We start from the raw sequence: 24,926 nt of genomic DNA, 5'->3' as shown, positions 1-24,926 counted from the left end.
CATCTGAATCGCATCATGGACCCCCTCGTTTCCCCCGCCAAAGCACGACAAGCGGCCATCCAGGCCAAAGACTGGGCCTATGTGAATTCCTGGCTGAGTCGCCAATACGCACCGAAACCCGTTCCCTCATTTGAAAGAAACGAAGACACCCTACGAACTCTGCTAGCATTAGCCGCAGCCAACGATGCCGCTGATGAGGAAGCCACCTTACTCCATCGCGCACGGGAAGAGGCAGTACAAGGATTCAAAGCGCGGGAAGAAGCGGAAGACACCCAGAAACTAGAACTACTGGACGAAGTTGAAATGTGTCTGGATGACAAAGGGAGGCAAAATCTGGATGATCTGGCAGAAACGGCCGCCGTTCTGGGGGCATTGAGCACGGAGACTACCGATCTCGGACAATCAGTTATCGAGCTTACGAAAGAGGAATTCGATACTCGCGAGCAAATCTCGAAGGTGGATGCTTTGCATAGATATCTGGAAAAGGAATTGGCTGCGTTGCAGGAACAACTGAAGACGCTCAAGTCTGATGAAGCCAACGATACGTCCTCGGATCTGCCGGCGTTGACGGCAAAATGGACCAGGAATACGAAGCTACTCACAGCGAAAGTGGGAGAATATCGGGACAGAATCGCGTCACTTGAGAGGAATAGGCATAAAGGGGCTACAATTGAGGGGTTGATTGCGGAAGAGGGGGTTGTGCTTCAAATCAAGGAAATGGTCGAGACCCTGGAAAACCGGGTCCGGATGTTCTATGATTTGCCCGGGGATATACCAAGTGCTCGGGCCCAGTATCGACAGTTAGAACTTGAACTGGGACAACTCACTAAACAACGGGATTCAATGCTCGAACAAAGGGAATAACAACGCTACGCTACGTGAGACGGATGAACATGGACATTAATGATCAGAACGAATTATTCATCAATTATTTAGAACACGGCATAGTGGTATCGTCAACTCGTAAGAGTCATAGGTCTAATTATACATATTCATAACCCATTCTCAGTTCAGACAAATTATTTGTTGCCGCCAAGTCCCAGAGTGTCCTTGACCTTGTCGCCACTGCAACAGAGTTAGCATCTGTCTCTTTTGAGGTCGCAAATCACGGCTAACTTACATCGACTGGCCGGCACCGCCGTGTTGCTCGTTGTCGTGGACACGCTGGCCCTTGTCCCAAGCCTCCTGGGGGGCAGACTTGTCCTTGTCGGACTGGGTGCCACGAGAGAAACGGTCGGTGGTATCGGTGACAGTCTCCTTCGCCTTGTCCTGGGTGGACTTGGTCGAGTCAGGAGTGACCTCCTCCTTAGCCTCTGCTCATTGTTAGTAGCTGTATCTTCAAGTCATCGTGGGAGAAACATACTAGTGGTGAAGTCCTTGCGGCCGTAGTCAGACATTGTGATGGTTGTTTAGAGGGTAGAATTGGTCTTGAAATGATAGAATAGATTGTTTTGTTCAGAGATATAGAGATGCTGTTGATGGATTGGAAGTCTTAAGAGTCGAACAAAAGCACCCTTATATACCTTTTTATTCTCCCCTTGAAGCCAAATATTGTACCATGACGTCGTAGAAGATTCCGGCTCAACTTGTTACTCCAAGTAATGTTTCATTCGAAGCCTGAACAGGGAATTCCATGGTAACAATGCCATCGCAGACCAATGAAGATCATACTACATGATAAATGGGTGAACCGTGGATGACGTTCGAGACCAAGTCCAAGTATACAGTGACGTCGTGATGGCGCACAGAGCACGTGCAGTTTATGATATAACCTAGACTAGTCCAGAAGTGGTTAGTCTACTGACCTTGTCTAAATTTGGAAGTCTCTTCGGATCATCTGTTCTCGCACCTCCGTGACACTAATCCATTTTGGGACGGATGATTCAGACTATGCATAGAAGGCGGTGCATAATGGCAGACTAGAGACAGTTCACCGCCATCGAGTCATTATCTCCTCTTTCTCTTTCTCCAACTCCAAGGTGTATGGCATCAAGTTTCTGCCTTCAGGTCTCTTCGACCACCATGTTGACTTGTCTTATCTCTTTGATATATGCGAGCTCTTCACGATCCTTTGTCTAGTTATCGGTTTTCCTAGTTATCTTTCAGTATCTCCCTTTTGTTTTTGTCTGCCCCGCATTCAGGAACAGAACGTCTTATCGCAGCCACGGTTTTCAATTTACAGCATTTGACTTTTGAGTTATATCATCATCAATGCCAGCATCGATTACATCCAACTGGGATCTCACTCCGGTGATTAACCTGCTTCGCTCCCCTGCTCACGCCGCTGGTAACAACTCCATCCCGTCTCGCCACCCCGAAGACCATGTCGCTACACCTCCGGCCGAAGAATTGAAGGATGTCAACAATGACTCAGGCTGCCCGACACCTAAAAATACCAACAATGGGGACAATGCTACACCAAAACTTGGTGATTTCGGCTCTCTGTGGGATTTCTTAGGTCAAGGTACTGCCGTTGCTTCCGCAACCACCGCAGCCGAAGATCGTCAAGATTCCGAGTCTTCGAGTACTACTCCACGTCCACGGTCCCCACAACCATCTACACCAATCAAGATCCTTCAGCGGCCGTCACCTAAACTCGTCAATCCTGAAGATACCCCGAGCACTCCAAGACGGGTCCTCGTTCCTAAATCTCGCAAGAATAAACGTGAAGCCGGTGTGGAATCCGGCTCAGCCAAAGAGCACAATACTCAGAAAGCCACGCTTGAGGCTACTTCGTCTGATAGTACTGTTGAGTCGGACGGCATCTTTGATCCTCCGCTCTCAAAGAAAGGAGCTGTTACATCCTCCGCACAGCCTGCGAAATCAGAGCTATGCGATAGCCCGCCGTCCTCTTTCGACGAACTTGATGGCGCCTTGACTTCTGAAACTATCAAAAAGTCACCTGAGAGTGGTGTGGTTCGTATACAGTCAAACGTATACAAATCAGCGGATGAGCGGAGAGATGGTCTCCATTCCAAATTACTCAAGAAATTTCCGGACTATGCAGAAACCCGGCCTGTTCATGTTTTTGTTGACATCTCCAATGTAAGTTTCCCTGACAAACACGACATATCGAGTATAGTTACTAACAAGTATCAAGATTATGGTCGGATTCCATGACTCGGTTAAAGTGTCACGGAACATTCCCATAGCAACCCGAATTCGCCGTCTACCGCTGTCGTTTAAGAATTTCTCATTGATTTTGGAGCGTGATCGACCAGCTGTCAAGAGAGTCTTGGTAGGATCAGACCGCTTTCCAGCAATCGACGAAGGCGAGAAACTCGGCTACGAAACAAACATCTTGGATCGCGTTCACAAAGCGAAACAAATAACACGCCGCCAGGTTAAGTCCCGAAAGAATGCCCGAACAGCCTCCCAAGAAGCCGTCACCAGTTCTGAAACGAACGAGGCGGCCCAGCGCTGGGTCGAGCAAGGTGTGGACGAAATTCTACACCTCAAGATCCTAGAGTCTCTCCTGGATACGGACGAACCGGCCACGATTGTCCTCGCCACGGGTGATGCGGCGGCAGCTGAATACTCGGGCGGGTTCATGAAGATGGTGGAGCGGGCTCTGCAGCGAGGCTGGGCCGTTGAACTGGTGAGCTTTTCGCAGGTGACGAGCCAGGCGTATCGGCGGAAGGAATTCCGGTCGAAGTGGGGGAATCGGTTTAGGATGATTGCGTTGGATGATTATATTGAAGAACTTTTGGCGATGTGAGAGTTTACCTTGATCGAGTTTGATCATTAGTTATCGGAGTACATAGATTAGGCAGGCCTTGATTGTCAGATGCAAAAGATGGAGGATTTATCTTGTTCATGTCTATACCAGGGCGCGAATTTTTCTACTTTGTCAATAGTTATCATCCTGTTCACGTTTTATGTCTCACACAAGCAGGCCTTGCTACATCAATCTACACTTCGCACATTGCGAATTCTTTTATGTCCAACATCATTCGAAAGATTCGAAAGAATTGAGTATCATAACCATTTATGCTAACCAACCAACCAAACCAAAACCAATACTCCCCACCAAAGCAACCAAACCAAGACAAGTAAACCTAGCACAACGTAACGTACATAAAGCATCAAAACGCCAACATCAACATCAACATCAAATACATACAATACAACCAGTCCGCAATCTACCACCGCAATCATACTTTTAACCACATCGCAACCACAACCACAACCCAAATACTCCATAATGTAAAGCAAAGAGGGCGATCACCCCCCCCTCTCCCCAAAATTCTTCGCCCACTCCTCATACGCCTTCAGCCCCTCCTGACTAACACTCGGCCTAATAGCATACAAACTCGCCTCGAAATCCGCAAACCGGATCGGCCGGATCTGGTCCATGGGCGTGTGCAGGAGGGCTTCGCCGAGGTTGCGCAGGGGTCCCATGGCGGCGTCTTTGGCGAGGGCTGTTATGTCGCTGCCGGAGAAGCCTACATTCATTTATTAGTACATGGTTTTTGGGTGATGGGGGGATAAAAAAAAAGGGGGGAAGTACCTTCTGTAACCTGGACGAGAACTTCGATGTCATCATTGCCTAACTCGTAGACTTGATGGCTGAGGAGTTTGCGTATCTGTTGTCCGCGCACGCCCTGCTCAGGAAGTGGAATGTACTGTCTTCTTACAAACCGGCGTCGGGCAGCTTCATCGATATCCCAGGGCATATTCGTAGCAGCCAGTACAAGAACACGACTTGCGTCTCCGATCTTCTTATCTGCTTTCCCTTGTTCGCGTCCTGCGGCTGCACGTTGCAGATCAGACCATTGGATTAAGAATTCTGTCTTTGAGCGACGCGATGCTTCGTTTTCTGCGCCTGATGATCGCGCAGAGAGGAGGGAGTCGATTTCGTCGACGAAGATGATGGATGGGGCGAGGGCTTTTGCGAGGCCGAACAATGCGCGGACGAGTTTTTCGCTTTCACCGTGCCATTTTGATGTTAGTGTTGAGGCGGAGACAGAGAAGAAGGTTGATTTGGACTCCGTGGCTACGGCTCGCGCAAGCATTGTTTTACCCGTACCCGGAGGTCCGAATAAGAGCATGCCGCGAGCTGGTTCGCGGAGGCCGGAGAATAAATCTGGACGCAGAAATGGGTAAACGACGGCTTCTTTGAGGGCTTTCTTTGCGCCCTCGAGTCCTGCTATGTCGTCCCAGTGTACCTCGTCGCCGCGAACGACAATGTCGTTGAGGATTTGGCGGGCTGCCATGGTGTCGACGCCTTTGGGGAGTTTGCTCATGATATCCATAATCGCGTCATCTTCGTCCTCGTATTCGTCCCCGTCATCTTCTTCGTTATCCTCTTCTGCATCTGTGGACCGGGGTCCTGGTGACTCGGCATCACTCGACGGTGGTGTCTCTCTTCGGGCCTGCGGTTTCCTTCGAATCGCCGGATCTGAAATACCCATTCGGTCCATTGAACCAGAAAGTCCTGCATCTTTATTCCCAGTTGAAGTAGGAGTGATTCGAGTTCTCGATACGGGGTGGCTTGTCCGACTAAACTTGGGCGTTCCGGAACCAGATGCTGCGCCATTGAGCTTTGGTCGAGCAGGAGCCTGTTGCGACGTCCTCAATTCAGCCGGCTTGGGTTTAACCGAAGGCTTTGGCGAGGAACGCGGCACAGACCCTGACGAATACGACCGCTCGCGACTCGCAGAATGAGGATGCGCACTACCGGACCCAGCAGATGAGATAGTCACTGGAGTCTTTGCAGGAGCTCGTCGTATAGCCTGGTCAGACGTCCGCCAGGTGCTCGGCTCGGTGTCATCAGCAAACGTCCTCCTCGTCGGCAACTCCTCCCCCGACGAATATCTCGAGTCCGATACGCTAATCCTCGACGACACTAGCGCCGCATCACTGGCCCCTCTGTCCGACGACGACGGTGACCGATAGTTACTATCCCACGCTAAGCCCGCGGCGGCCTGCGAAGCAGCCGGCCTCGAGTCCCGTTCCGGACTAGCCCTGGGACTACTGGCCTTCTTCTTGGCCTGTTTCTTGGGATCCTTCTTAGGATCCTTTTTGGGATTCTTATTGCGCAATGTCGACAACATGGGCGGTATATTGTCCGGTGCTTTTCTTTCCGGACTCGAGGTACGCGATTGCGACGGGGGCTTTGGCTTGGTCTTGGGTCTGCTGGAGGAATCGGATAGGACCCGGGATGGCGGTGAGACAGCAGATGATGTCGTAGTCGCGTGTCGAGGGGCGATCGACTCGGAACTGATCCTGGTCTGAGGCTGGGGCCGACCCGGTAATGCGGGGGGTTTGGATAGATCGGCGTAGTGAACAGCGGGGATGGTACCGTCACCGATCCAGCCGGGCGTGCGATTATGATTACTAGTAGTATTTGTGGGCGAAGTCGGACTCTTGGACGAGAATTTCCCTTTTAGCGATGATAACCCGGTAGGACTTGTAGGTTTGCTGTTTCCGTTGCCGTTGCCGGTACCGTTGTCGTTGGTTGCTGGATTGTTGTCTTTCTGTGCTTCTTTCCTGCTTTCACGAAGGGCTTCGAGGAGATCAACGCGTTCTCGACATTGAGTCTCTAATTGACGGATGGAGTCTTGGAGGGCCTTTTCGGTTTCGGTTCGGGGGGTGTAGGTGGCAGACAGGCGATAGGCATTATGGTAATTGATAGTTTCGAGGGCGGAGCGCCAGGATCTCAAAGCCTCAGCTTCATTGTTCTAAACCATTGTCCAGGTTAGCTGAGGCAAAAAAGTGAGTTGGAGAGAGAGAGAGAGAGAGAGAGAGAGAGTGTGTGTGTGTATTGGAGTGACGGAGCCAGTGACGGAAGATGAGGACGAAAGGAAGGACGGAAAAGACAACCCACTTTGCCTTCGAAGTAAACGGCGGTTGAACACGTGAGGTAGCACTCATCGTAGGTCTTTTGTAGCGAAGAGGTGGTTTTGGCCATTGCGATTGAGCGAGCTGTGGTCGTTCTCAGCGAAGTTGGTTACCTCGGCGCCCGCCCGCACCAGCCATAGATCGACACAGATCGAGATAGGGCAGTGATATTCCAATGTTCACTGGATGAGGTGTGAGGCGTGGCTAAACGAAAAAAATCTTCAATCCCCGGGTTGTTGAAGTCAATGAGAGGACAGAAAGTGAATGGAGGTAGGAGGGGCGCTTGCGGCGTGACGTCGTTGGTCACCGCTGAGTCGCAGTCTTGGGCGAACCATACTATGTACATAGTGGTAGTACTCCGGCATACGTTTTCGGAAGACGTGCTTATATAGATATGTTAAGAGATGAATGGACTCTATGCCTAAAATACAAATGGCCTCCAAGAAATCAGCGTTCCAACGCCCGTTATCGGATAATACATTGCAACGAAATGTCAGAAATGCCCAAAATGAACATCAACAAGTCACGCCCGGAGAACCCAGATCTCTAATAATCAATACATGGCCAGAATTAGAATCATAAATCGGCTGCGGAGGATATCTTATTATATCCCTTTTGTCATAACCCGGCTCCCTCTGCCCCCTTCACATCGCTAGAGACAATCCGGGGTGTCTCGTTTTCTGCTGGCACCTGAGTTCAAGGTAGATTTCGGAGCATGAGAGAGGTGGTCAGGGTGTAGGTAACGGAGAGCAGAAAACACAATGCGTCGACCCGATGCGATTGAGCCCATCAGCAACATTCTTCCTTCATTTTTCTCTTTTTGTATATTCCCTTATCCTCCAGGATCATACCGGGTCTTCACGTAATGCCAACAGATGATGTCATTACCCTCAGTTTCCATTTCTGGCCGAGGTAAGACATGGTGGGTCACTTTTTTTTTTTTTTTTTTTTTTTTTTTTTTTTTTTTTTTCTTTCTTTTTTCTGCTGGCACAGTTGTTGCTCCGCCCAGATCCGTACCGGTACCAATTATAAAGAAGACATGTCGCAGATTCGTGGATTCATCGCAATCGGGTTCATCGAGGGATGTTACGGAGCATCCTTATACATTTTCCTGGCCCTTGAAGTACGCCTTGGCCATTTCATACGATGTCCTAAGAAATCAGCATTCACGCATGTTAAGAAAAAAGAGGAATAAACTCACCAGCAAATCGCCGTACTGGGCATCGTAGAAATAATCCGCGGCCTCGCACCACGCAGGAATCCACCCCAGCCAAACTGCCGCTTAATAATAGACGCAGCATTAATCAACCCCTTGGCCGACCGTACCTCCTCATTTTGTGCCAAGCCACGGGTCTGAAGGAGCGTCTTCACGACGTCCAGAGGGGTGGTGAGACCGGCCGCAAAGGCACCGGCCAGACCACCGGCGATACAGTGGGTGAAGGGGTCGTATTCCTGCGACGGGTTCATGACCTTGGAAAGCGACTCATATGCGACGAATTGGGTGGCGGTGAAGGGAACGGTCATGCAAAGGGTGGTAGGGTAGGAGACGTAGAAAGCCTGGAGACCTTCTGTGTGGTAGACGGACCGCGCACATTGGGCGAGGGTCTTGTGCACTGAGCCATGAACCTGCATGCGCTGCTTGATCACTGCTGGTTGTTAGATCGCGCCGCTGGATAGACCGTATCGCACATTTATGGAATGCTCACCATCAAAAGGATTCATCAATGCGTCACTGGCAATGGTCGCAGATGCACCACTCAGAGCAGCCGCCAGCGGATGATGCCCCTCGTCCACATTCCCACCTGCGAATTCCTTGACCAGCTCGTATGTGCCAAAGTACACCGCGTGGGCCGGACCAGCACCCACAATCACACTCGAAACACCCTTCCATAGTGTCCTCCAGCCTTCGATCCGGTAAATGGTCGAGACCGCGTTGGTCAGACCTGTATAAAGGGCTCCTCCTGAGGGATGTATGATTTGCATGCGAGTCTAGCGAAACCATTAGCAACCATTCCCCCATTCACAATCATGGATATCGTACCTTCAACAAATCCACCGGATACATAACAGCGTGTTCCTATCCCGCGCGTCAGCACCACCCAGTATTTCCGGCGCAATTGACCATATCCATACCGCTATCCCTGCGAAAGCACCAGCAAGCATATTCCGGCCGAGGCCGTAGTTCGAGGGGAGGGCTTCATAGCTGAATGCGACGTTAGCTTAGCTCTATTGATACCGTAGACGATATCTCGACAAAATATCAAGGCGTGCAATGCAATTGACGTTGACCCAACAAGAAACCAGAAAAGAGAGAGGCAAGTCAATGGAAACAAAACACGAAAAAGAAAACCGCGGGGAAAGTCAATCGGGATATGTTGGGGGGTAGCTGGGGGACAGCAAGCACGCAAGCAAGCAAATGACATACTCGTATTCCTCCCCCGGAACCTGATCTGGGGCTGCCATGGAGAGCTCTGTAGCCGGGGACACTGAAGAGAAAAGGGAAAAAGGAAATCGGCCGGGGAAGAGCGGAGAGGTGAAGGCAACCGAACAGTGGCAGCAACAGGTCCCTGAGATTCTTATTTGGTGGTGGTTGCCAAAAGAGTAGGTTTGCAGGGAATTTTATGAGTGGAAAAAAAAAAGTTTCCCGGGCGGCGGGAGCGGAGATTCTCGAGGTTTCTTGCTGTTCCTTGTTAGGACCGAGTCCGAAGGCCGAGTAGGAATCGGGGGCCGACAGGAGAGTAATATGAGAGTAAGCAGAATATTATTGAGAGAAAGATTGAGGAGAGGGGAGAGGAGGGAAGCTGGGCTGAGAAGAGTTGAAGAAAAAAAAAAAGTATGTGTGGTGAGGGGAGCCAAGTGGACGAGAGGTTGGCCGCTGATGATCCTCCTCAGCCCGCCAGTTGGTAGGTGTTTTTTTGCACGACTGCCGGTCACTTGAATTCCTCTTTGGTTCTTTTCTTTTTGTTCTTCTCGCTTATCTTTCTTCTAGAATATTATTGATACTCATCATCATATAAAAATATTTGTTTTTTCGGTGTTTTCCTGCTTATTCAGATCTCTGTCCAGACCGAGGTTTCCGATGACGGAGATTTCCCCAGAGTGCATAACTTTATGCTTGTATAGGATCTTATACTGTAGCTCTACGGAGCACTGTTGTCACTACAGATACACGGCAAAGAGCCATTTGATTAAATTGCTTGACTCTGAATCATATCCAGAGCAAAGAAATACAGAAAAAGAAAGTACATACCAGACCCTGTACTACTGTCCTATGTATGTACAGTCCGCATCTCCGAACAGCGGAGGAATCTCTTATCAGATCGGATGGCCGATGCTCACCACGACTACGGACAGACTTGTCAAACAGGCATGTATCTCCGAATTATCCGAGTCATAGATTGACCTATCTCATAAAATCCATCATGTCCGATCCTCCAGCTCTTGCTTCATAGAATCCCTACTGACACACGAGTAGAAACACATGGTGCACTGTATACACTCGGCACGGGGCAGACGCCCGACGCGAGACGCCCGGCCTGTTCCCAAACGGCTCATGGTCAAACAGGCCACGCGGATCTGCATGCTCCCGTCTTGTGTAATTTGTAGGTAATGAAAAAGAGCTGTCAAATCAGACGAGATATAGTGCCACCAGCGCCCGCCAAAAGGAACCGAAAACAAACACAACCGCACAGCTATCAGCTATATCAGAAACAAAAGAAATAATAGTGGTAAAATGAGAAAATATGCTCGATCAAAGAATACATTCAAGTCCAGTTCGCGAGTCCGGAAAATGGACGAGATCGATCCGAAATGCAAGAATCATATACGCTGAAAATGTCATTCACATCATGAGAAGAATATCTTTTCCGTCTATAAACGGGGGATATAAAGTAGGTCGGTGGCAGGCGTTTTTCACCATTCCACGTTGAAGGACCACTCGCCTAGGCATCGACATTCGTTAGACTCAATCCACTACACTAACCAAAAGAAGGAAAGGGCATTACTCACCATCTTTCAAGTTTTCCGCGGTGTCACTCAACAGGATTACCCGTCGCTTGTTGCAATACGCCGTCTTGTCCAAAATGTCCACCTTGAGATTCGCCAGCTCCGGCACCGGTTTCTCGAACATCTCACTCAGATTCTCCACTGCCAGCTCCAGGTCCTTCTGGTTGTCCTCGAAGATCTCCGTGAGGTTGTTCCGGGCAAGGTAGTAGGCAAACGCGTAGGTCCACTTCAGCGTCTGCCGGCACTGTTGGAGAGCTTGCGATGCAGTGTCGAGGAACTGCACTTCAATCCACGAGAGACCCGACTGCGACTGAAGACTGGTCATCTTCTTCTCGGTCTTTAGATACAAATCTCGATCCAGCTTCGCAGATTGTTCGTGGTTGGCGTATCGGTTATAATAATGTAGATACCGTTCCAGCGACGCGCGAGACCGGGCCTGCTCTGTGCGGGCCTCAGATCCCGACTTCTCTTCGAATCGGCTGCAGTTGTACCAACTCGTGCCGTGCTCTGACCACAGACCCATGCACATCCAGCAAAACTCGTGTTTGCATTTGCGGCACGTCATATGGTTGCACCCGCCGTTCTTCTCGATAGTCGAGTAACATTTGGGGCACTCCTTAGTGTTGGCGGAAATCCAATTGGCCGTTTCCGAATCGTCTTCACACTTCTTGAGCCACTTCTTCACCAACGCACAAGGTGTTGGTTGGTGGTCGTTGAGCGTGCAGCCAAAGCAGAAGTTATGCTTGCATCCACATTGCACGGTGGGCACGATACGGTTGAGTTCCCGTTGTCTGACCGGACAATCAATCGCATATTCGCAGTTCGGAGCCGGGCACCATTTGAGGTTCTCCTTGTCGTCGACATAAGTCCGGGTCAGAAGCGTATTATACCTATCCTTGAGATCAGCTGTAACAAGCAAACTCAAGCTCTTCGAGTCCACAATCATATGGCAGCTATCTCCCGGACACTCAATCCTTGCTGCCTCCCCTTCTTCACGAATCTTCTGGCCCAGGTAATGTCGATAGCAATCCACGCAAAAGCGATGCCCGCATCGCATCGCATAGGTCTCCAGGTCATCTCCATCCTCGCAGCAAATGTCGCACATGAATCCCGGCACCACCTCTGTCTTTGCTGCACTATCGAAATTTGTCCCAAGACCCGCATCTTCCAGTGTCTTCTCGGGGCGGTCCATGTAAGATTCGATCACCTTTTCCCGATTCCATCGCCCGTATCGCAATAGAATGGCGCACGACTCGGGTGGCAGGCCCAGAATCGACGAGACCTCGTTGATCTGTACATTCTGCTCCCGCTCGATGTCCTCCGGATCTAATACCTTGTGGTCCACTTCGTATGGCTTTTTCGTCTGCCCGATAATGTCCTTGTCTTGGGAAAACCCTACGTCGATATCGTCACCGAAATCTAGAAAGCACAGAAACGTCAGTATCGGGAGAATATTACATGAGATATAGGTTTGCAACATACCATCCATGCTTTCAATATCACTTCCTTGGCCATCCAGGAAGTCCGCGTTCGAGGACGCATCGCTCATGAAATCATCGTCCGAATCCATGCTGGTGGTCGCAGGTGTAGCCAAGTCGTACCCCTTCTTCTTATCCTTATCAGAAACCGGGATTTTCCTAACAGACGACGAGTCCGAGTCTGATTCTTTCTCAACTGGCTCGACCTTGCGGACCTTTGCGGAGCTAGAAGACGAGCGTCTGGAGGTGGCGTTTCGCGTACCGACGGCGACGGAAGGCTCGGTGGCGGCGGTGGTGTTGTTCGCCGCCTCGGCCGCCTTCCTCTTTCTCGTTAGAGGAGGCGTGGTGAAAGGTGTGTATTGGTAAGCCGAGATGTGCTGTAGAAGAAGGAAAAAAAGAAATTAGCCTCGAGGTAATAGACCGTCGAGACTGTTTCTCTTTTCCCTTTTCTCCTGACAAACACACGTCACAGCCTACCAAAAGGGGTTTCCCGGGTAAAAGACAAGAAAAATAAAAGCAACAGGGCTGAATAAAGAAAATAAAAAATAATCCCCAGCCGGACTGTTGCGAGCGAGGTTTATTGGGAGTCAGAGAGGGGGGGGGGGGGTTGGAAGAGGGAGGATCGAAAAGCGATGAGCAAAGGGTGGGACGTCACGGGAGCGGGGACTTGGAAGTCTTGGTCTATAAGGAACTCGGATAACGATTGAGCCTCACAGTAAGTGCCCTTAATAGATCGTATTATCGCCACTTGGTGTTGGTTGATTGGCAAACCACGCTTGTTGTCTCCTGAGGATCGACTCCACTGTGGATGTGTGGAGAGATAGAGAGAGAAGAAATAGTGCAGTAAAAGATACCAGTGGTTAAATAGTGGTTCTGTAGAGAGAACGCCTAGTAGGCCGCAGGAAGGTGCCTATTGTATCTTCAGGCAGCAGAAGAGCAATCATTTCCAACCAGCCCATGTCACGTGCGCTCAGTCAGCTGACACTACTGCACTCGCTCAGACTCAGCGGCTGTCAGTCCATATCAATGATGGGGGTTGACCTATCATAGAGTTCAATGCTGATGTACATGGAAAGAAGTCTATTTATTCTAATTAAGAACCTCTAGACGTATATCACAGAAGAGCAATCCCAGTAAATGCCCTCGAATCCTCATGATACAACCTCTCCTTACTCTTCCCCTCCAAATCACACCGATAAACACTACCCCCAAGATCCGTCAAATAAACATGCCCCCGCTCAACATCCAACTCCAACCCAATAGCCTCATTCAAATTTCTCGTCAGAATCTCATACTTCCTCTCCTGCACCTCCGCAGTAAACGAAGCAGAAGCAGTCATGATAGTCTTTGGCATGACAGACTCATCCAACCGAGCCCGGTTCAGCGAGTTTCCAAACGGTATTTCGCCACGATCAGTCCAGTATAGCGTGTTAGAGGTTTCGTCGATTTCGATATCGATGGGTTCCGGCAAGCCTGGCAGAACGACTTGGATATCATCACGCGAAGTTGCTGACTGGCCAGCAGGCGTATCGATGTTGGCGGAGAAGATGCGTCCTTTTCCGGATTTCGAGTATCCCTTTTGCGTCCAGAAGAACTTGCCCAGCGAGGGCGCAACGGTGATTCCAACGCACCACGCAGACTCATCCGGTGGTGTCGTGGGTTCACCGTTCAGAATCAATGCCTCGAGTTCCGATCCGTCAAAGTTACACCGGTACACACCCAGACCCTCACGATCACAGAAGTAGACCTTCTTCGCGGTCTCGTCCAGGGTCAACTGCTTTGGCGTGTTCACTTTCCCTGGTGCCACGAGGGTCCGGACATCAGTGCCGTCCAGAGCGGACGAGTAGACCGCTCCATCCCACTTGCCGGGAAATCCCATGCAGGTCCAGAACATGCGCTGGCTGGCAGAGTCGACGGCGATGCCATCTGGGAGGACTTGGCTTGGGACTAGGACTCGTAGTTGCTTGGTGTTGTCGTTTGGGTTGAGCTCGAGGACTTGGCCTGCTTTGAGGAGGGGTGGTTCAGCTGAGAGGCCGATGTCGAGGACGAGGATTCGGGGGTAGTTGGTCATGTTGATGATCTTCAGAAATTGGGTTTGGTATGACGATATTTGAGTGTAGATTGTAGATTGTAGCTAAGAAAGTCAAGGCAAAAGAGGGAGCATTACCAACTTATATACAACCCTGGATCTAGTCACCCAGTATGACAACAGTACATACTCCGTATGCCATAAATCACAACATCGGCCAACAATCGATAGATCCAAGTTTCCAAGGTAAGAAACCGCGGAAGGCAAGCGGATAGCCCTGCGGAACTGCGGGAGTATCTCGGATTCGAGTCGGTAAGCCAAACACCTCCGAGTCAGGACGGGAAGCCGATTAGCCGGTGGGTTTGATGGAATCAGATCAGGTTGACTTACCAGCTTCGTGAGTACTGTATGGGATAGTTCAAGCATTGAGTTCGTAGTGATATTCTCTGTGTATAGTTTATGCTTACTCGTGTATTTAGTGCTCACATCATGCAGTATGCTTAATGAAGTGACCCGAGTGCCTGGCACTAGGGCTTCTTTGGACGTTCCAGAAACATTCCCGAGCGGATCCGGTGGATTGTTACTGGAATTACCATACGTCATGTATTTCCGACCTCGGAGCGGAACTTTGCTTCCTCGGACAACATGCGGGGCGCTATTGATGCCCTGTTCCGTCGTATTGTTCTAGAAGAATAACCTTACACTATAAACAGCTGGGATTCCGGTATCTGATAGCCTGATAACTTTCATTTATCACACGACGGAACATGGCTGCTACTATCAAAACAATTGGCGTTGTCGGAACCGGCGTCATCGGCACCAGTTGGACAGCCCTATTCCTATCCAAAGGATATAAAGTCATCGTGACAGACCCAGGCCCCAGTGCAGAGGAGAAGCTCCAAGCCTACCTGCAGAAAGAATGGCCGACATTAACCAAGATTGGAGTCGTACCCGGCGCATCATTGCAAAACTACCAGTTCGTCAAGAACATTGACGAGTACCTCGGAGAGGTAGATTACATTCAAGAGGTTGGTCCCTATCCCCCTTATTCAAGTAAAGAAGATAATGTTAACATGTGCAGAATGGTCCCGAACGCCTAGACATCAAACGCCCCCTCATCGCCCACCTCGACGCCAACACCCGACCAGACATCACCATCGCATCCTCATCATCTGGTCTCCCCTCCTCGCAATTCGTCACAGATTGCACTAAGAACCCATCTCGCATTCTTATCGGCCATCCGTTCAACCCACCACACCTTATTCCCCTTGTCGAGGTGGTTCCTCACCCGGGTACAAATGCGGAGACCGTTTCGGCCGCGATGAACTTCTACGAGGGGCTGGGCAAGGATCCGGTACTTGTGAAGCAGGAAACACCCGGGTTCATTGCCAATCGCCTTCAAGCGGCTATTTGTAACGAGGCTTACAGTCTTGTTGAGAGGGGTGTTATTTCTGCCGAGGATCTGGGTAAGCCCCCCCATCCCCTCATTCTTCAGAACCAAGTCTAATGCACGCAACAGACAAAACAATGACATCCGGCCTCGGTCTCCGCTGGGCAGTGAACGGTCCCCTAATGACGAATGTCCTCGGCGGTGGTCGAAGTTTCCGACACTTCATTGACCACATCGGACCTGCGGTGAAGTCTTGGGGTGATGATATGAAGCAGTACGAGTTTAGGCATGAGCCGGAGAAGAAGGAGAAGGTGACTGAGAGGGTTGAGGAGTATGTTGGGGGTGTTGATTTGGATGAGGTTGAGAAGGGGAGGGATGAGTTTATTCTTAATTCTATCCAGTTTAAGTCGGGTGATTAGATAGCTTTGATACCATTGATTTGTTCATTCATTGATGAGAATATCTCGAAATGCCATTTCTCTAGTGAGACGAAAGTCTGTCGGGATAGAAATAACGTGATTGACCCATATACTAAGGCAATCGGATGCTCGAAAAGGCAATGCCATGCCGTCTTCTCCGGATCTGAACCCGAAGGCGATTCCGACTTCCTAAAGCGGTAGTACTTCCTCGGAAGCATGTATGATTTCGTAATTTTACGATACACTGATCCAGACCCACAAACCGAAATCCCGGCATGCCGTGCAGTTGCTCCGCCAGCGGACAACGGTTAACTCGGCCACGTTGATGAATTTTTACTGCTGAGCATAATAATAAAATCTTTACAGTGGTAACTCAGCATTCTATGTCTACACTCTAGAGCTTTTTGGGTGTTGGCTAACAATATGTATATATCGGTAACCACCGAAGTAAGTCCGAACAGCCCGTGCCTGACCCTAAATCTCCTGACTCGAGCTATGATACAATCATGGAGTTCGAAACGTCTAGATTACCTGTAGTCTCACGCCATGATCTTTTTTATTTGGCCCGCGGGCCGCAGCGGATATAGATGTTTCTGTTCCGTATATAAAAGTAGGGCTACGTATTATCCAAAGCAGCCAGATATCTTCTTTTGATACAATCATATTTTATACTTTTTTTTTTTTTTTATATCAGAGACAATAAATAATGGCATCCCATACAGTAATCCCCGGTGACGACATTTATGGCCCGGGCTCATACATCGACAAAGAACCCATCCCCGTCCCCCAAGACACCCGTCGCGTCTTCGAATACCTAGCCAAAACCACCCCCGGCTTCACCCAAGACCGGCGACACTGGGACAATGTCACCTTCAACGGCCGTCCAGAGCCCTCAATCCCAGGCCCCATCAAGGCACCCGTGGTAGCAGCCGCGCTGCACGCCATGTGCGGTGTCGTTGCGAATGAGATTGTCGAAGACCGCGATGTCCAAGAGCAATCAAGTGAGCAGGCGAAGGTGTTTGTTAACACGGACCACGCGGCGATCTGGATGGGCAGTATTTTCACGCCGTACATCAACGGGACGAATGTACAGGATCTGTTCAAGGCGAAGAAGTTGGGTGCGTTGTTTGAGAAGGATCTTGAACATGGGTGGATGGGTAGTTTCATGAACCTGCGCACCACTGCGATTTATAAGACTGCTACGCCGGGTGTGTGGTACCAGCTTCACGGCTCGCTGGATGCACCACCTGTCCTGCGCTCGATGGGCATGGATCCGGACTACCCGGCCAAGACGCCGCGCGAGGCGTACGAGTACATTGCCTCACACGTCGAGAAATGGACCGCCGACGAGCTGGAGATGCACAACGTGCGGAACGGCTTCTGCGGTGAAATCTGTTATACGCCCGATGGCTGGCGCAAGACGGAAATGGGCAAGCGGCTCGCTGAACACCCGCTCGTTAACTACAAGCGCCAGTCGCACGCTGTCCCAACACCTCCTACACCACTCCCCCCGCGTGTTGGATCAAGTGACCGTCGCCCGATGGCCGGTGTCAAGGTCGTGGAACTCGTCCGGATCATTGCAGGTCCCGTTATCGGAAACACGCTCGCAGCCTTTGGCGCAGACGTAATCCGCGTCGGATACAGCAAGCTCCGTGATCTAAACGTGCTACAACTCTCCCTGAACACCGGAAAACGCACCATCGACCTCGACCTCAACAATCCCGAGGAAAAGCAGCGTCTCCACGACCTCCTCCAAGACGCCGACGTTTTCGTGCAGGGTTTCCGTCCCAATACCATCGCCCGCAAGGGCTTCGGTCTTAACGATCTGCTGTCTCTCGCTGGCGCCCGCGGCAAGGGCATCGTCTACGTCGAAGAGAACGCCTTCGGGCCTGACGGTATCTACCACGAACGCCCCGGATGGCAGCAGATCGGCGACGCCGCGTCGGGATCTTCGTACGTCACCGGCTGCTCCCTGGGGCACACGGACGGGACCAGCGTGCTGCCGCCCTTGCCCATTTCCGACATGACAACCGGTCTGCTCGGTGCGCTGGGCGCGATGCTTGCCCTCCGTGACCGCGCGCGCACCGGCGGCTCCTACCACGTGTTGAGCTCGCTTGTTGCTGCTGATGAAATTGCCCTCCGCCCCGAGATCGGCCTGTACAGCCCTGAAGTCGTGGCCAAGAATGTCGAGACTTTCAAGTGGGGGACTATGGAACCCTCGCAGTATGTTATTGAGATGCTGGATGTGGTTATGGATGGGTGGAAGAGGGTGTTCCCGGAGCATCTGACACCTGGGACGGAGGAGTCGTTTATGGTGGGCTTTGAGGAGAGTGCGTGGGGGAAGATGGAGTTTTTGAAGCCGGTTGTGAGGATTGGGGATGAGAGTCTTAACCCGAGGTGGGAGACGCCTACGGTGCCGAGTTGTGGGCAGGATAGGGGTATTACTTGGCTGTAGTTCTGCAAGTATGTAATTGTTGTAATATTTTCTGCAGAAGCCCTGGGGTGTACAATAACAAATGAAATAATAACTCGCCAGCTTTTCTTGCTTTTGTCCAGATTCACCATCCCACCATTTCCTGTAGCCCACAAGATACATGGCTAATTCCTTTTTCCCGGCAATATGATCAAATGGTCGTGCTGCACCCCAAACGCCCGCGTCGATGCGCCTGACGCTGACTTCCTGGTATCCTCGCCTGCTCCAGTACGCACCAGCAAGTTCACGAATTCCCTGGATCCATATGGTGATTTTCTCGGGCATGCATCTGTTGTCTTGGTTTTTTGATCGCCCATCTTGAAACTGGTCGATGAGAGATGATTCGACTTTAACACAGCAGCGAGCTGCAAAGCCTCGCCTGGCGTATTTTGCGTCATTTTGGACGACTACACTGAACAATTCCCAGTCCTGGATCGAGGACCAATGTGTAGGCCTCGTTCCGGAATCATAGGGATAGCCTTCCAGCCCGAACTGTTCCTTATATGGTTTCATGGCGGCATAGGCAATCGGAGTACTTGCATGTGTATTATCTTCGGTAACGAATAACACGCAGCACATGCCGTGAGGGCCAAGGTCGCCAACGACATCTTGCGGCGTCTGGAAGCGGTCGCTATTTCTGTGTGCTGGTTGCAAGAATCCCTTCCGATGGGAGATGAAGGCGCTATTAATCATGGACCAAAGAGGTAGCAAACATGGGTGTCCCTGCAGTTTCTGTGCCGTAAACACCTTGAATTCGTACTGCGAATCGGCGGATGGAACAGACATAGCGGTTTGAGTTTATAGGAAAATATAGGAACGTGATTTACTGCCAAGGGAAGAAGCTGTTGAGTGACTACTGGTAACCTGGGCATTCTTAAAACCCGGTTGGATGGCGTGAGTCAGATGTTGCGGGAGGGCGCAAGGATTGTATTGGCTGCTTTGTGGAGTCTCTGGATGCACTGATAATAAGCCTAAAGGATCAAGATCCTATATGAAGTTTACTAAAAGGCAATTAGTCTAGGGCTTAACGGTACAGTAAGCATAGCCCTTTCTCACTTGGCCTGGAAATCCGATTGATGTAATCTTCATTGAACATAAATCATGATATTTCACTTTTCTAACATAAACCATCAAACAATAAGAGACAAATCACTCGGCAATATTGACAAACTGGAAAGTCGGCTGCCCAGGCACCGCATTCTCAGCCGAAATCCCCTCCCTCTTCTCACCAGTACCAACAACCTCGCCACTCTTACCACCCTCATCAACAGCAACAATCTCAATCTCCTTGGCACCAGTAATCCGCTGCAAGTTGCCAATCATCTCAGTCAGAACAGCGAACTCGTCAAACGGCAGTTTCCGCTCAAACACGGCATCGGGCTGCTCGCGGCTCGTGACCAGACGCTTCTTGAGGGACTGCACGAAGGGCATGGCCTTCTTCATCTCGCCCAGCTTGCCGACCTTGGCGTTGAGTTCCTTGTCGTTGATCGAGATGCTGACGGCGTCGAAGGCCTCGCGGACAAGGTCGATGTACTTCTCCTGCCAATCGGGGTACTTCTTCGCGGCGAAGATGGTGATCTTCTTAGGCTTGCGAGGGTCGAAGCTCGAGCCCTTGCCCTTGGAGAGTTTCTTGGCGAGGGTGGCCTCCGAGGAGGTGATATTCGAGGAGGTGCTGCGGACGTAGTTGGTGGCGGCTGTGAGCTCAGGAGAGGGCTCGGGGGCTTCAGGGAAGCGGGCAAAGTGGATGGATTCGGGCTTCTTGAGAACCTCGAGCCAGATGTATTCGGCCCAGTGAGGGGCGATAGGGGAGAGCAGGAGAGCTTGGAGCTCGAAGTAGCGGAAGACTATGTCACGGTGCAATCCGATACCGGCATTGGTGGCTGCTTCACGGTAGGTGTCACGGGCGTGAGTCAGGTCGTAGAGACCGCTCTTCAGGGCGAGCTTGAAGTTGGTGCTAGACATGAGTTAGTAAACTGTGGTTGTGAAAGCTGAATTGTCGCCACTTACTCAGAGTAGTGCTGTCTGGTCTCATGGACAAGGCTGTTAAGCTCGTTGTCAAACACCTTGTCGAAGAAGGTGTCGGCAGGACCGGTACGCAAGGACTGGTCCTTGGCGGTCTCCTCAATCCAATCCTTGAGAGTGTACAATCTCAGGATGTTGCTGTTAGCGACAGTCTCCTCGAAGTTAGCATCCTCGATACCGTCGCCAGCATCAGCGAACGCGATACGAGTAGCATCAGCACCGAACTTGTCAACAGCGTCCCGCAAGGTAAGGAAGTTGCCGGTACTCTTGCTCATCTTGTCACCGTTCAGGAGCAAGTGACCGTTGGCACGGACACCGCGAGGCCAGTACTCCGAGGGGAAGAGAGCAAGGTGGATGTAGAGGAAGAAGGTCAGGTGGTTCTGGATCAGGTCCTTGCCCGAAATTCTGACGTCAAGAGGGTAGAAGTATTCGAATTCTCTGCGCATCGCCTGCAGAGACTCGTTGCTGATCCCGCTCTTGGAGACGAGCTCGTCGTTGAGCTCACGTCTCGTGAAGATGTAGTCCCAGACCTCGTCAGTCATCTGCTCGGGCTTCAGGCCCAGAAGACCAGGCTGGGATCCGTAGCGGTCACCGTGCAGCAAGTGTGCGATGGTGTAGTATGCCATGTAGACGGTACTGTCACTCAAACTCTCAACGAGGAATTGAGGGTCCCAGGGGAGCTTGGAGCCCAGACCGTAGGTTCTGGCACATGCCCAACGGTTGAGCCAAGAAAGATTCTTTTCGAAACCGTTCTTGGTCTCGTTCGAGTAGGTGTTGAGGGTGTTGACAACGTGGCTGAGGGTGTCCTGCTGCCACTGAGCGTCGTTCTCACCGTAGTTCAAGAACCACTGGCCGAGGTAGGCAACGACACAGTCGTCACCACTACGGCTAGTAACCTTGCCCATAGGGTCGGCAAATGGGATAGCGTCACCGCTCTTGTAGAGAGACTGGCGGATCTTGTCCTTGATGCTGCTGACAGGCTCGCCCTTGTACTCACCGACTAGCATGGTACCCTTGTAGAATGCCTCACCGTAAGCCAGCTCCTTAGCCTTGGCGAGCTGGTTGACATCCTTGGGAGAGTTGATCTTGAGCTGCTTGACCAAAGTAGGAGCAGTCAGGTTACCGTAGTTGGGGGTATCAATGAGAGGGTGGATCTCGAGCTCGGCCCACTCCTTCTTGATTCCGTAGAATTCGGGCTTCTTGGCCAGGTCCATCAGGGTGGCATAGTCGTCAGGGCTGTCCGAGGGAACCGAAGTGACAACACCAGTACCCTTGGAAGCGGAGACACCGTCCATGGGCAGGATGCGCACACCCTCAGCGTGGAGCGAAAGAGGAGCGTTAACCAGAGTACCAACGAAGGCAGATCCAGGAGCTTCGACAACGAGCGGCAGCTGGTCCTGAGACTTGAGGAAGTTCTCGCTGTCGACGAAGTGACCCTGGAAAGCCATATTCCAGGCAGCCCGCTTGGTCACGACGAAGTATTCCTTCTCGCTGACCTTGTACAGACCGTAGTTGATCTTAGGGCCGACAAAGCAGCAAGTCTGACCGTACATGGTCTCAGGGCGCAGGGTAGCGGGGACGAAGTAGACCTTGGCGTCGTCCTCAATCTTGCCCTTGACAAGCTCAGCAACTTCCGGTGCCCACTCCTTAACCTGCAGCTTCATGGCAGTATATTCCTGGGGGCCGATACCCTCACCCTCAGTCCGGTCGTGGTCCATGCAGGGCTGGCCGTCCTTGGGTGAGTAAATGGTATAACGGCTACCGTACATGATCTTGCCCAGCTCGTGAAGGCGGTTCATTTGCCAGCGCACGAAAGCGTCGTAGTAAGGGTTCGCGTCAGTGGTGACGAACTGTCTCCGCCAGTCAACGCGCGCACCCAAGCTGTCAAGATCCCGGATAGCCAGCGGCGGGAAGTGCTGAAGCCAGTGGTCCGCGTCAGCGAACTTGTGAATCTCCTCAATCGGAAGACCAATCGCCAACATAATCTGGAACTGGTACTTCATCTTCACAGTCTTGGCGGCGGCCTTGCTCTTCTTCCCGGAGAACTTCTCCTGCTCGGCCTTAACCTCCTGCGTGGGAGCAGCAGTCTCCTCCACCTGCTCACTCTCCTCCTTGTAGCCCTCGAAGTTCTGTCCGAACTTCTGTACCTCGTCGCGCAGCTTGTCCGCACAGGCCTTGATGGGCATACCGGTGCAGTGGAAACCGAGGGGGAAGAGGGCCCGCTTGCCCTCCATGCGGGCGAAACCGGTCATGAACTCGACCTTACTGGCAGTGAAACTGTGGCCAGCGTGCAGGGTACCGTTCATGTAGGGGTAGGCCATGGTTCCGAAGAACTTGGGGTACTTCTCACGGAGTTCGGCCGCAGTCATCGAGCCCGCGGGAACCTCAGAGAGGGAGGGGGCGTTAACCTCGAAGACCTTGTCGTTCTTCCATTGTGCCTGGTACTTTTTCTCGAGCTCGATGAGGGCGTCTCTCCGTTGGGTCTATCGACAAGACAGCAAATTAGTCACATATCCTTTCTTCAAGACGAGGGGGAGGGGCAGGCGGTCGAACATTTTCGAGCTTCAAAGTGTTCTTGCTGCTGTTGCCCGGATCGAGCGCAGCTGCGGATGCCGCGGCGGCTGCCATGGCTCAGGTTCAATTCGTTTGTTTGGAAAAAGAGGGGAGCCGTGAAGGCGAAGTGGATTGAGAGGGAATCGAAAATCTATCTCCCGCGGGGTCTTATCCAAAGCGAAAACGGCATTTTACAGCACGTGACATCTGCAGAGTTGAGTCACTATACTAGCAAACATGATTCTTTTACATTGAGAGTAACACAATATATAGATAGCCACTCGAAGTGTTATTGAGATAGAAAATACAGTCATATATCCTGTAGAATGCCAGTAAATCCTCATAGAATCTAGTTCAAGTCACGTGATATACAATGCAATTGGCTTCCGCCGAACAACCAAAAATCGACGTCCAGATCTCCGAGTCAGCACCACAAGACCCGGCCTCGCATCGACACTCTCCCGGTTGGATTCGATTGTTCAGTCTGTTTTCTCAATATTTCAATTTAATTTTCTATATCGATTGAGTTTGGAGAGAGCTGTGCTCTCTGATCCGCAACCATGGTGAACCTTTTCAAGCGGATGCGGAAGTTGAGATCAGTATGTTTATGGATTGAACCCTTTTCCTCGGAGATAAGCTGGTATTGAGGACAATCGCTAACTGCCATGTACTTATAGAGGGTAAATACCATCCAATTTCGTTCGCACATGCCCCATTGACTACCTCGTTATCCACCCGGATCCCCGACCCCACGCCGCGAAACACATGCTCGAATATATACAGCACCTCGAACCCATACTAACAACAAGAATAGATCCTCGATGTCACCGTCGGCACTGGCGCCGCAATCCTCCCAGCCCCCCAAACCGCAACAAAAGAATTCCCCGCCATCACCCGCCTGCACCTAACCTACGCCCAGAAAATCTACAACGGCCACCAAGGCGCGCGCCACTTTTGGCGCCAATGCCTCCCGCGCCTGAAATACCACAACCCTTCCATCCCGATAACAGTCAAGCAAACCGAGGAGCAAGACGGTCCCGCAGCCCTGACGATTTATTTTGCGGAAAATGCGAGTAACGCGGCCACGCTGAACGCTGCGAAGGATATTAATGATAAATATGCGCCTGCGGCGGGTGAGAGTGAGAAGACGGCCGTTGTGGATTTGAGGGATTTGGATTGGAAGAGGATTTGGGATAAGGTGCGGGTTATGACGGGAGCGAAGGAAGTGCAGGCTAGTGCGAAGGAGGAGGAGGAGGTTAAGAAGTTGGAGCAGATGGCGGTGCAATCTGTGAAGGATCAGGAGCGGAATGCGAAGATTCGGCAGACGAAGAGGGATCAGGAGAGGATGTTGCAGGAGGCTAGGGGGGAGGTTGAGAGGTTGAGGCAGACTTGAGTTTGTTTTATGTTATTTCGTCTTCTTTTCGTTATGGGAATTGTGGAAAGGAAAAAGACTTCATGGCCAATTATGTATCATAGCATCTTGTTTTTAGATTTATGTATTTCTGGGAATCTCTCGTTCTTATGGATTGGCCGGGGCATGGAATGGGCCGTTACGAAGCAGTGTGGGTATATCGTGGACCATATTCAAACCATATTCAAACCATACCAAGCAAGCAAGCACATATCCTCTCATGTTCAACAAGTAACTATTTAATTTCAAATTTTGAACATCCTTAAATCCACAAGACTCCTATCCCATGCAAAGAAAATTTTC

General features: G+C 51.1%; 12 protein-coding genes across 12 annotated transcripts; 6 read left to right on the top strand and 6 right to left on the bottom strand.

Moving 5' to 3' along the window:
• Positions 1-15: 15 nt before the first annotated feature.
• ASPGLDRAFT_27070 (uncharacterized protein) lies at positions 16-864 on the top strand (the record flags this gene model as incomplete). Its single annotated transcript, XM_022543628.1, has 1 exon — positions 16-864. The coding sequence occupies one exon, from the start codon at positions 16-18 to the stop codon at positions 862-864; it is 849 nt and encodes a 282-aa protein (XP_022399529.1).
• A 155-nt stretch (positions 865-1,019) lies between these two features.
• Positions 1,020-1,397, bottom strand: ASPGLDRAFT_129243 (heat shock 9/12 family protein; the record flags this gene model as incomplete). Its single annotated transcript, XM_022540875.1, has 3 exons — positions 1,020-1,065; positions 1,121-1,313; positions 1,364-1,397. 3 exons carry the CDS (start codon positions 1,395-1,397, stop codon positions 1,020-1,022), a joined length of 273 nt encoding a protein of 90 aa, XP_022399528.1.
• Positions 1,398-2,211: 814 nt separating this feature from the next.
• ASPGLDRAFT_27069 (uncharacterized protein) lies at positions 2,212-3,718 on the top strand (the record flags this gene model as incomplete). The annotated part of the gene is made up of 2 exons (XM_022543627.1): positions 2,212-3,045; positions 3,101-3,718. 2 exons carry the CDS (start codon positions 2,212-2,214, stop codon positions 3,716-3,718), a joined length of 1,452 nt encoding a protein of 483 aa, XP_022399527.1.
• A 506-nt stretch (positions 3,719-4,224) lies between these two features.
• ASPGLDRAFT_67693 (putative AAA family ATPase) lies at positions 4,225-6,913 on the bottom strand (the record flags this gene model as incomplete). The annotated part of the gene is made up of 3 exons (XM_022549172.1): positions 4,225-4,445; positions 4,511-6,683; positions 6,830-6,913. The coding sequence occupies 3 exons, from the start codon at positions 6,911-6,913 to the stop codon at positions 4,225-4,227; spliced, it is 2,478 nt and encodes an 825-aa protein (XP_022399526.1).
• Positions 6,914-7,774: 861 nt separating this feature from the next.
• Positions 7,775-9,676, bottom strand: mrsA (putative mitochondrial carrier protein). Its single transcript, XM_022547002.1, has 6 exons — positions 9,269-9,676; positions 8,977-9,046; positions 8,885-8,920; positions 8,550-8,832; positions 8,045-8,489; positions 7,775-7,994 (listed from the first exon to the last, which is right to left on the bottom strand). Exons 1-6 carry the CDS (start codon positions 9,304-9,306, stop codon positions 7,943-7,945), a joined length of 924 nt encoding a protein of 307 aa, XP_022399525.1. The 5' UTR covers positions 9,307-9,676; the 3' UTR covers positions 7,775-7,942.
• A 1,079-nt stretch (positions 9,677-10,755) lies between these two features.
• ASPGLDRAFT_129848 (RING finger protein) lies at positions 10,756-12,397 on the bottom strand (the record flags this gene model as incomplete). The annotated part of the gene is made up of 3 exons (XM_022540924.1): positions 10,756-10,784; positions 10,852-12,267; positions 12,331-12,397. The coding sequence occupies 3 exons, from the start codon at positions 12,395-12,397 to the stop codon at positions 10,756-10,758; spliced, it is 1,512 nt and encodes a 503-aa protein (XP_022399524.1).
• Positions 12,398-13,397: 1,000 nt separating this feature from the next.
• Positions 13,398-14,757, bottom strand: ASPGLDRAFT_174457 (uncharacterized protein). Its single transcript, XM_022542824.1, has 2 exons — positions 14,746-14,757; positions 13,398-14,693 (listed from the first exon to the last, which is right to left on the bottom strand). Exon 2 carries the CDS (start codon positions 14,395-14,397, stop codon positions 13,441-13,443), a length of 957 nt encoding a protein of 318 aa, XP_022399523.1. The 5' UTR covers positions 14,398-14,693; positions 14,746-14,757; the 3' UTR covers positions 13,398-13,440.
• Positions 14,758-15,008: 251 nt separating this feature from the next.
• ASPGLDRAFT_152597 (uncharacterized protein) lies at positions 15,009-16,303 on the top strand. Its single transcript, XM_022542308.1, has 3 exons — positions 15,009-15,383; positions 15,437-15,821; positions 15,875-16,303. The coding sequence occupies exons 1-3, from the start codon at positions 15,123-15,125 to the stop codon at positions 16,162-16,164; spliced, it is 936 nt and encodes a 311-aa protein (XP_022399522.1). The 5' UTR covers positions 15,009-15,122; the 3' UTR covers positions 16,165-16,303.
• A 497-nt stretch (positions 16,304-16,800) lies between these two features.
• ASPGLDRAFT_48939 (uncharacterized protein) lies at positions 16,801-18,847 on the top strand. Its single transcript, XM_022547001.1, has one exon. The coding sequence runs from the start codon at positions 16,871-16,873 to the stop codon at positions 18,617-18,619; it is 1,749 nt and encodes a 582-aa protein (XP_022399521.1). The 5' UTR covers positions 16,801-16,870; the 3' UTR covers positions 18,620-18,847.
• Positions 18,848-19,786: 939 nt separating this feature from the next.
• ASPGLDRAFT_36937 (leucine--tRNA ligase CDC60) lies at positions 19,787-23,287 on the bottom strand (the record flags this gene model as incomplete). Its single annotated transcript, XM_022544755.1, has 3 exons — positions 19,787-20,591; positions 20,645-23,142; positions 23,213-23,287. 3 exons carry the CDS (start codon positions 23,285-23,287, stop codon positions 19,787-19,789), a joined length of 3,378 nt encoding a protein of 1,125 aa, XP_022399520.1.
• A 445-nt stretch (positions 23,288-23,732) lies between these two features.
• ASPGLDRAFT_83416 (mitochondrial 54S ribosomal protein mL61) lies at positions 23,733-24,605 on the top strand (the record flags this gene model as incomplete). Its single annotated transcript, XM_022550217.1, has 2 exons — positions 23,733-23,811; positions 24,027-24,605. Exons 1-2 carry the CDS (start codon positions 23,773-23,775, stop codon positions 24,603-24,605), a joined length of 618 nt encoding a protein of 205 aa, XP_022399519.1. The 5' UTR covers positions 23,733-23,772.
• ASPGLDRAFT_506576 (uncharacterized protein) lies at positions 24,430-24,908 on the top strand. The gene is made up of 2 exons (XM_022547356.1): positions 24,430-24,437; positions 24,499-24,908. The coding sequence occupies exon 2, from the start codon at positions 24,615-24,617 to the stop codon at positions 24,864-24,866; it is 252 nt and encodes an 83-aa protein (XP_022399518.1). The 5' UTR covers positions 24,430-24,437; positions 24,499-24,614; the 3' UTR covers positions 24,867-24,908.
• The last annotated feature ends 18 nt before the right edge of the window (positions 24,909-24,926 follow it).

This window comes from Aspergillus glaucus (genome assembly GCF_001890805.1).
Source record: "Aspergillus glaucus CBS 516.65 unplaced genomic scaffold ASPGLscaffold_14, whole genome shotgun sequence".
In the NCBI taxonomy this organism is placed as follows: Eukaryota; Fungi; Ascomycota; class Eurotiomycetes; order Eurotiales; family Aspergillaceae; genus Aspergillus; species Aspergillus glaucus.
Note: the sequence above shows the minus strand (reverse complement) of the source record. Positions and strands in the feature narration are given on the sequence as shown.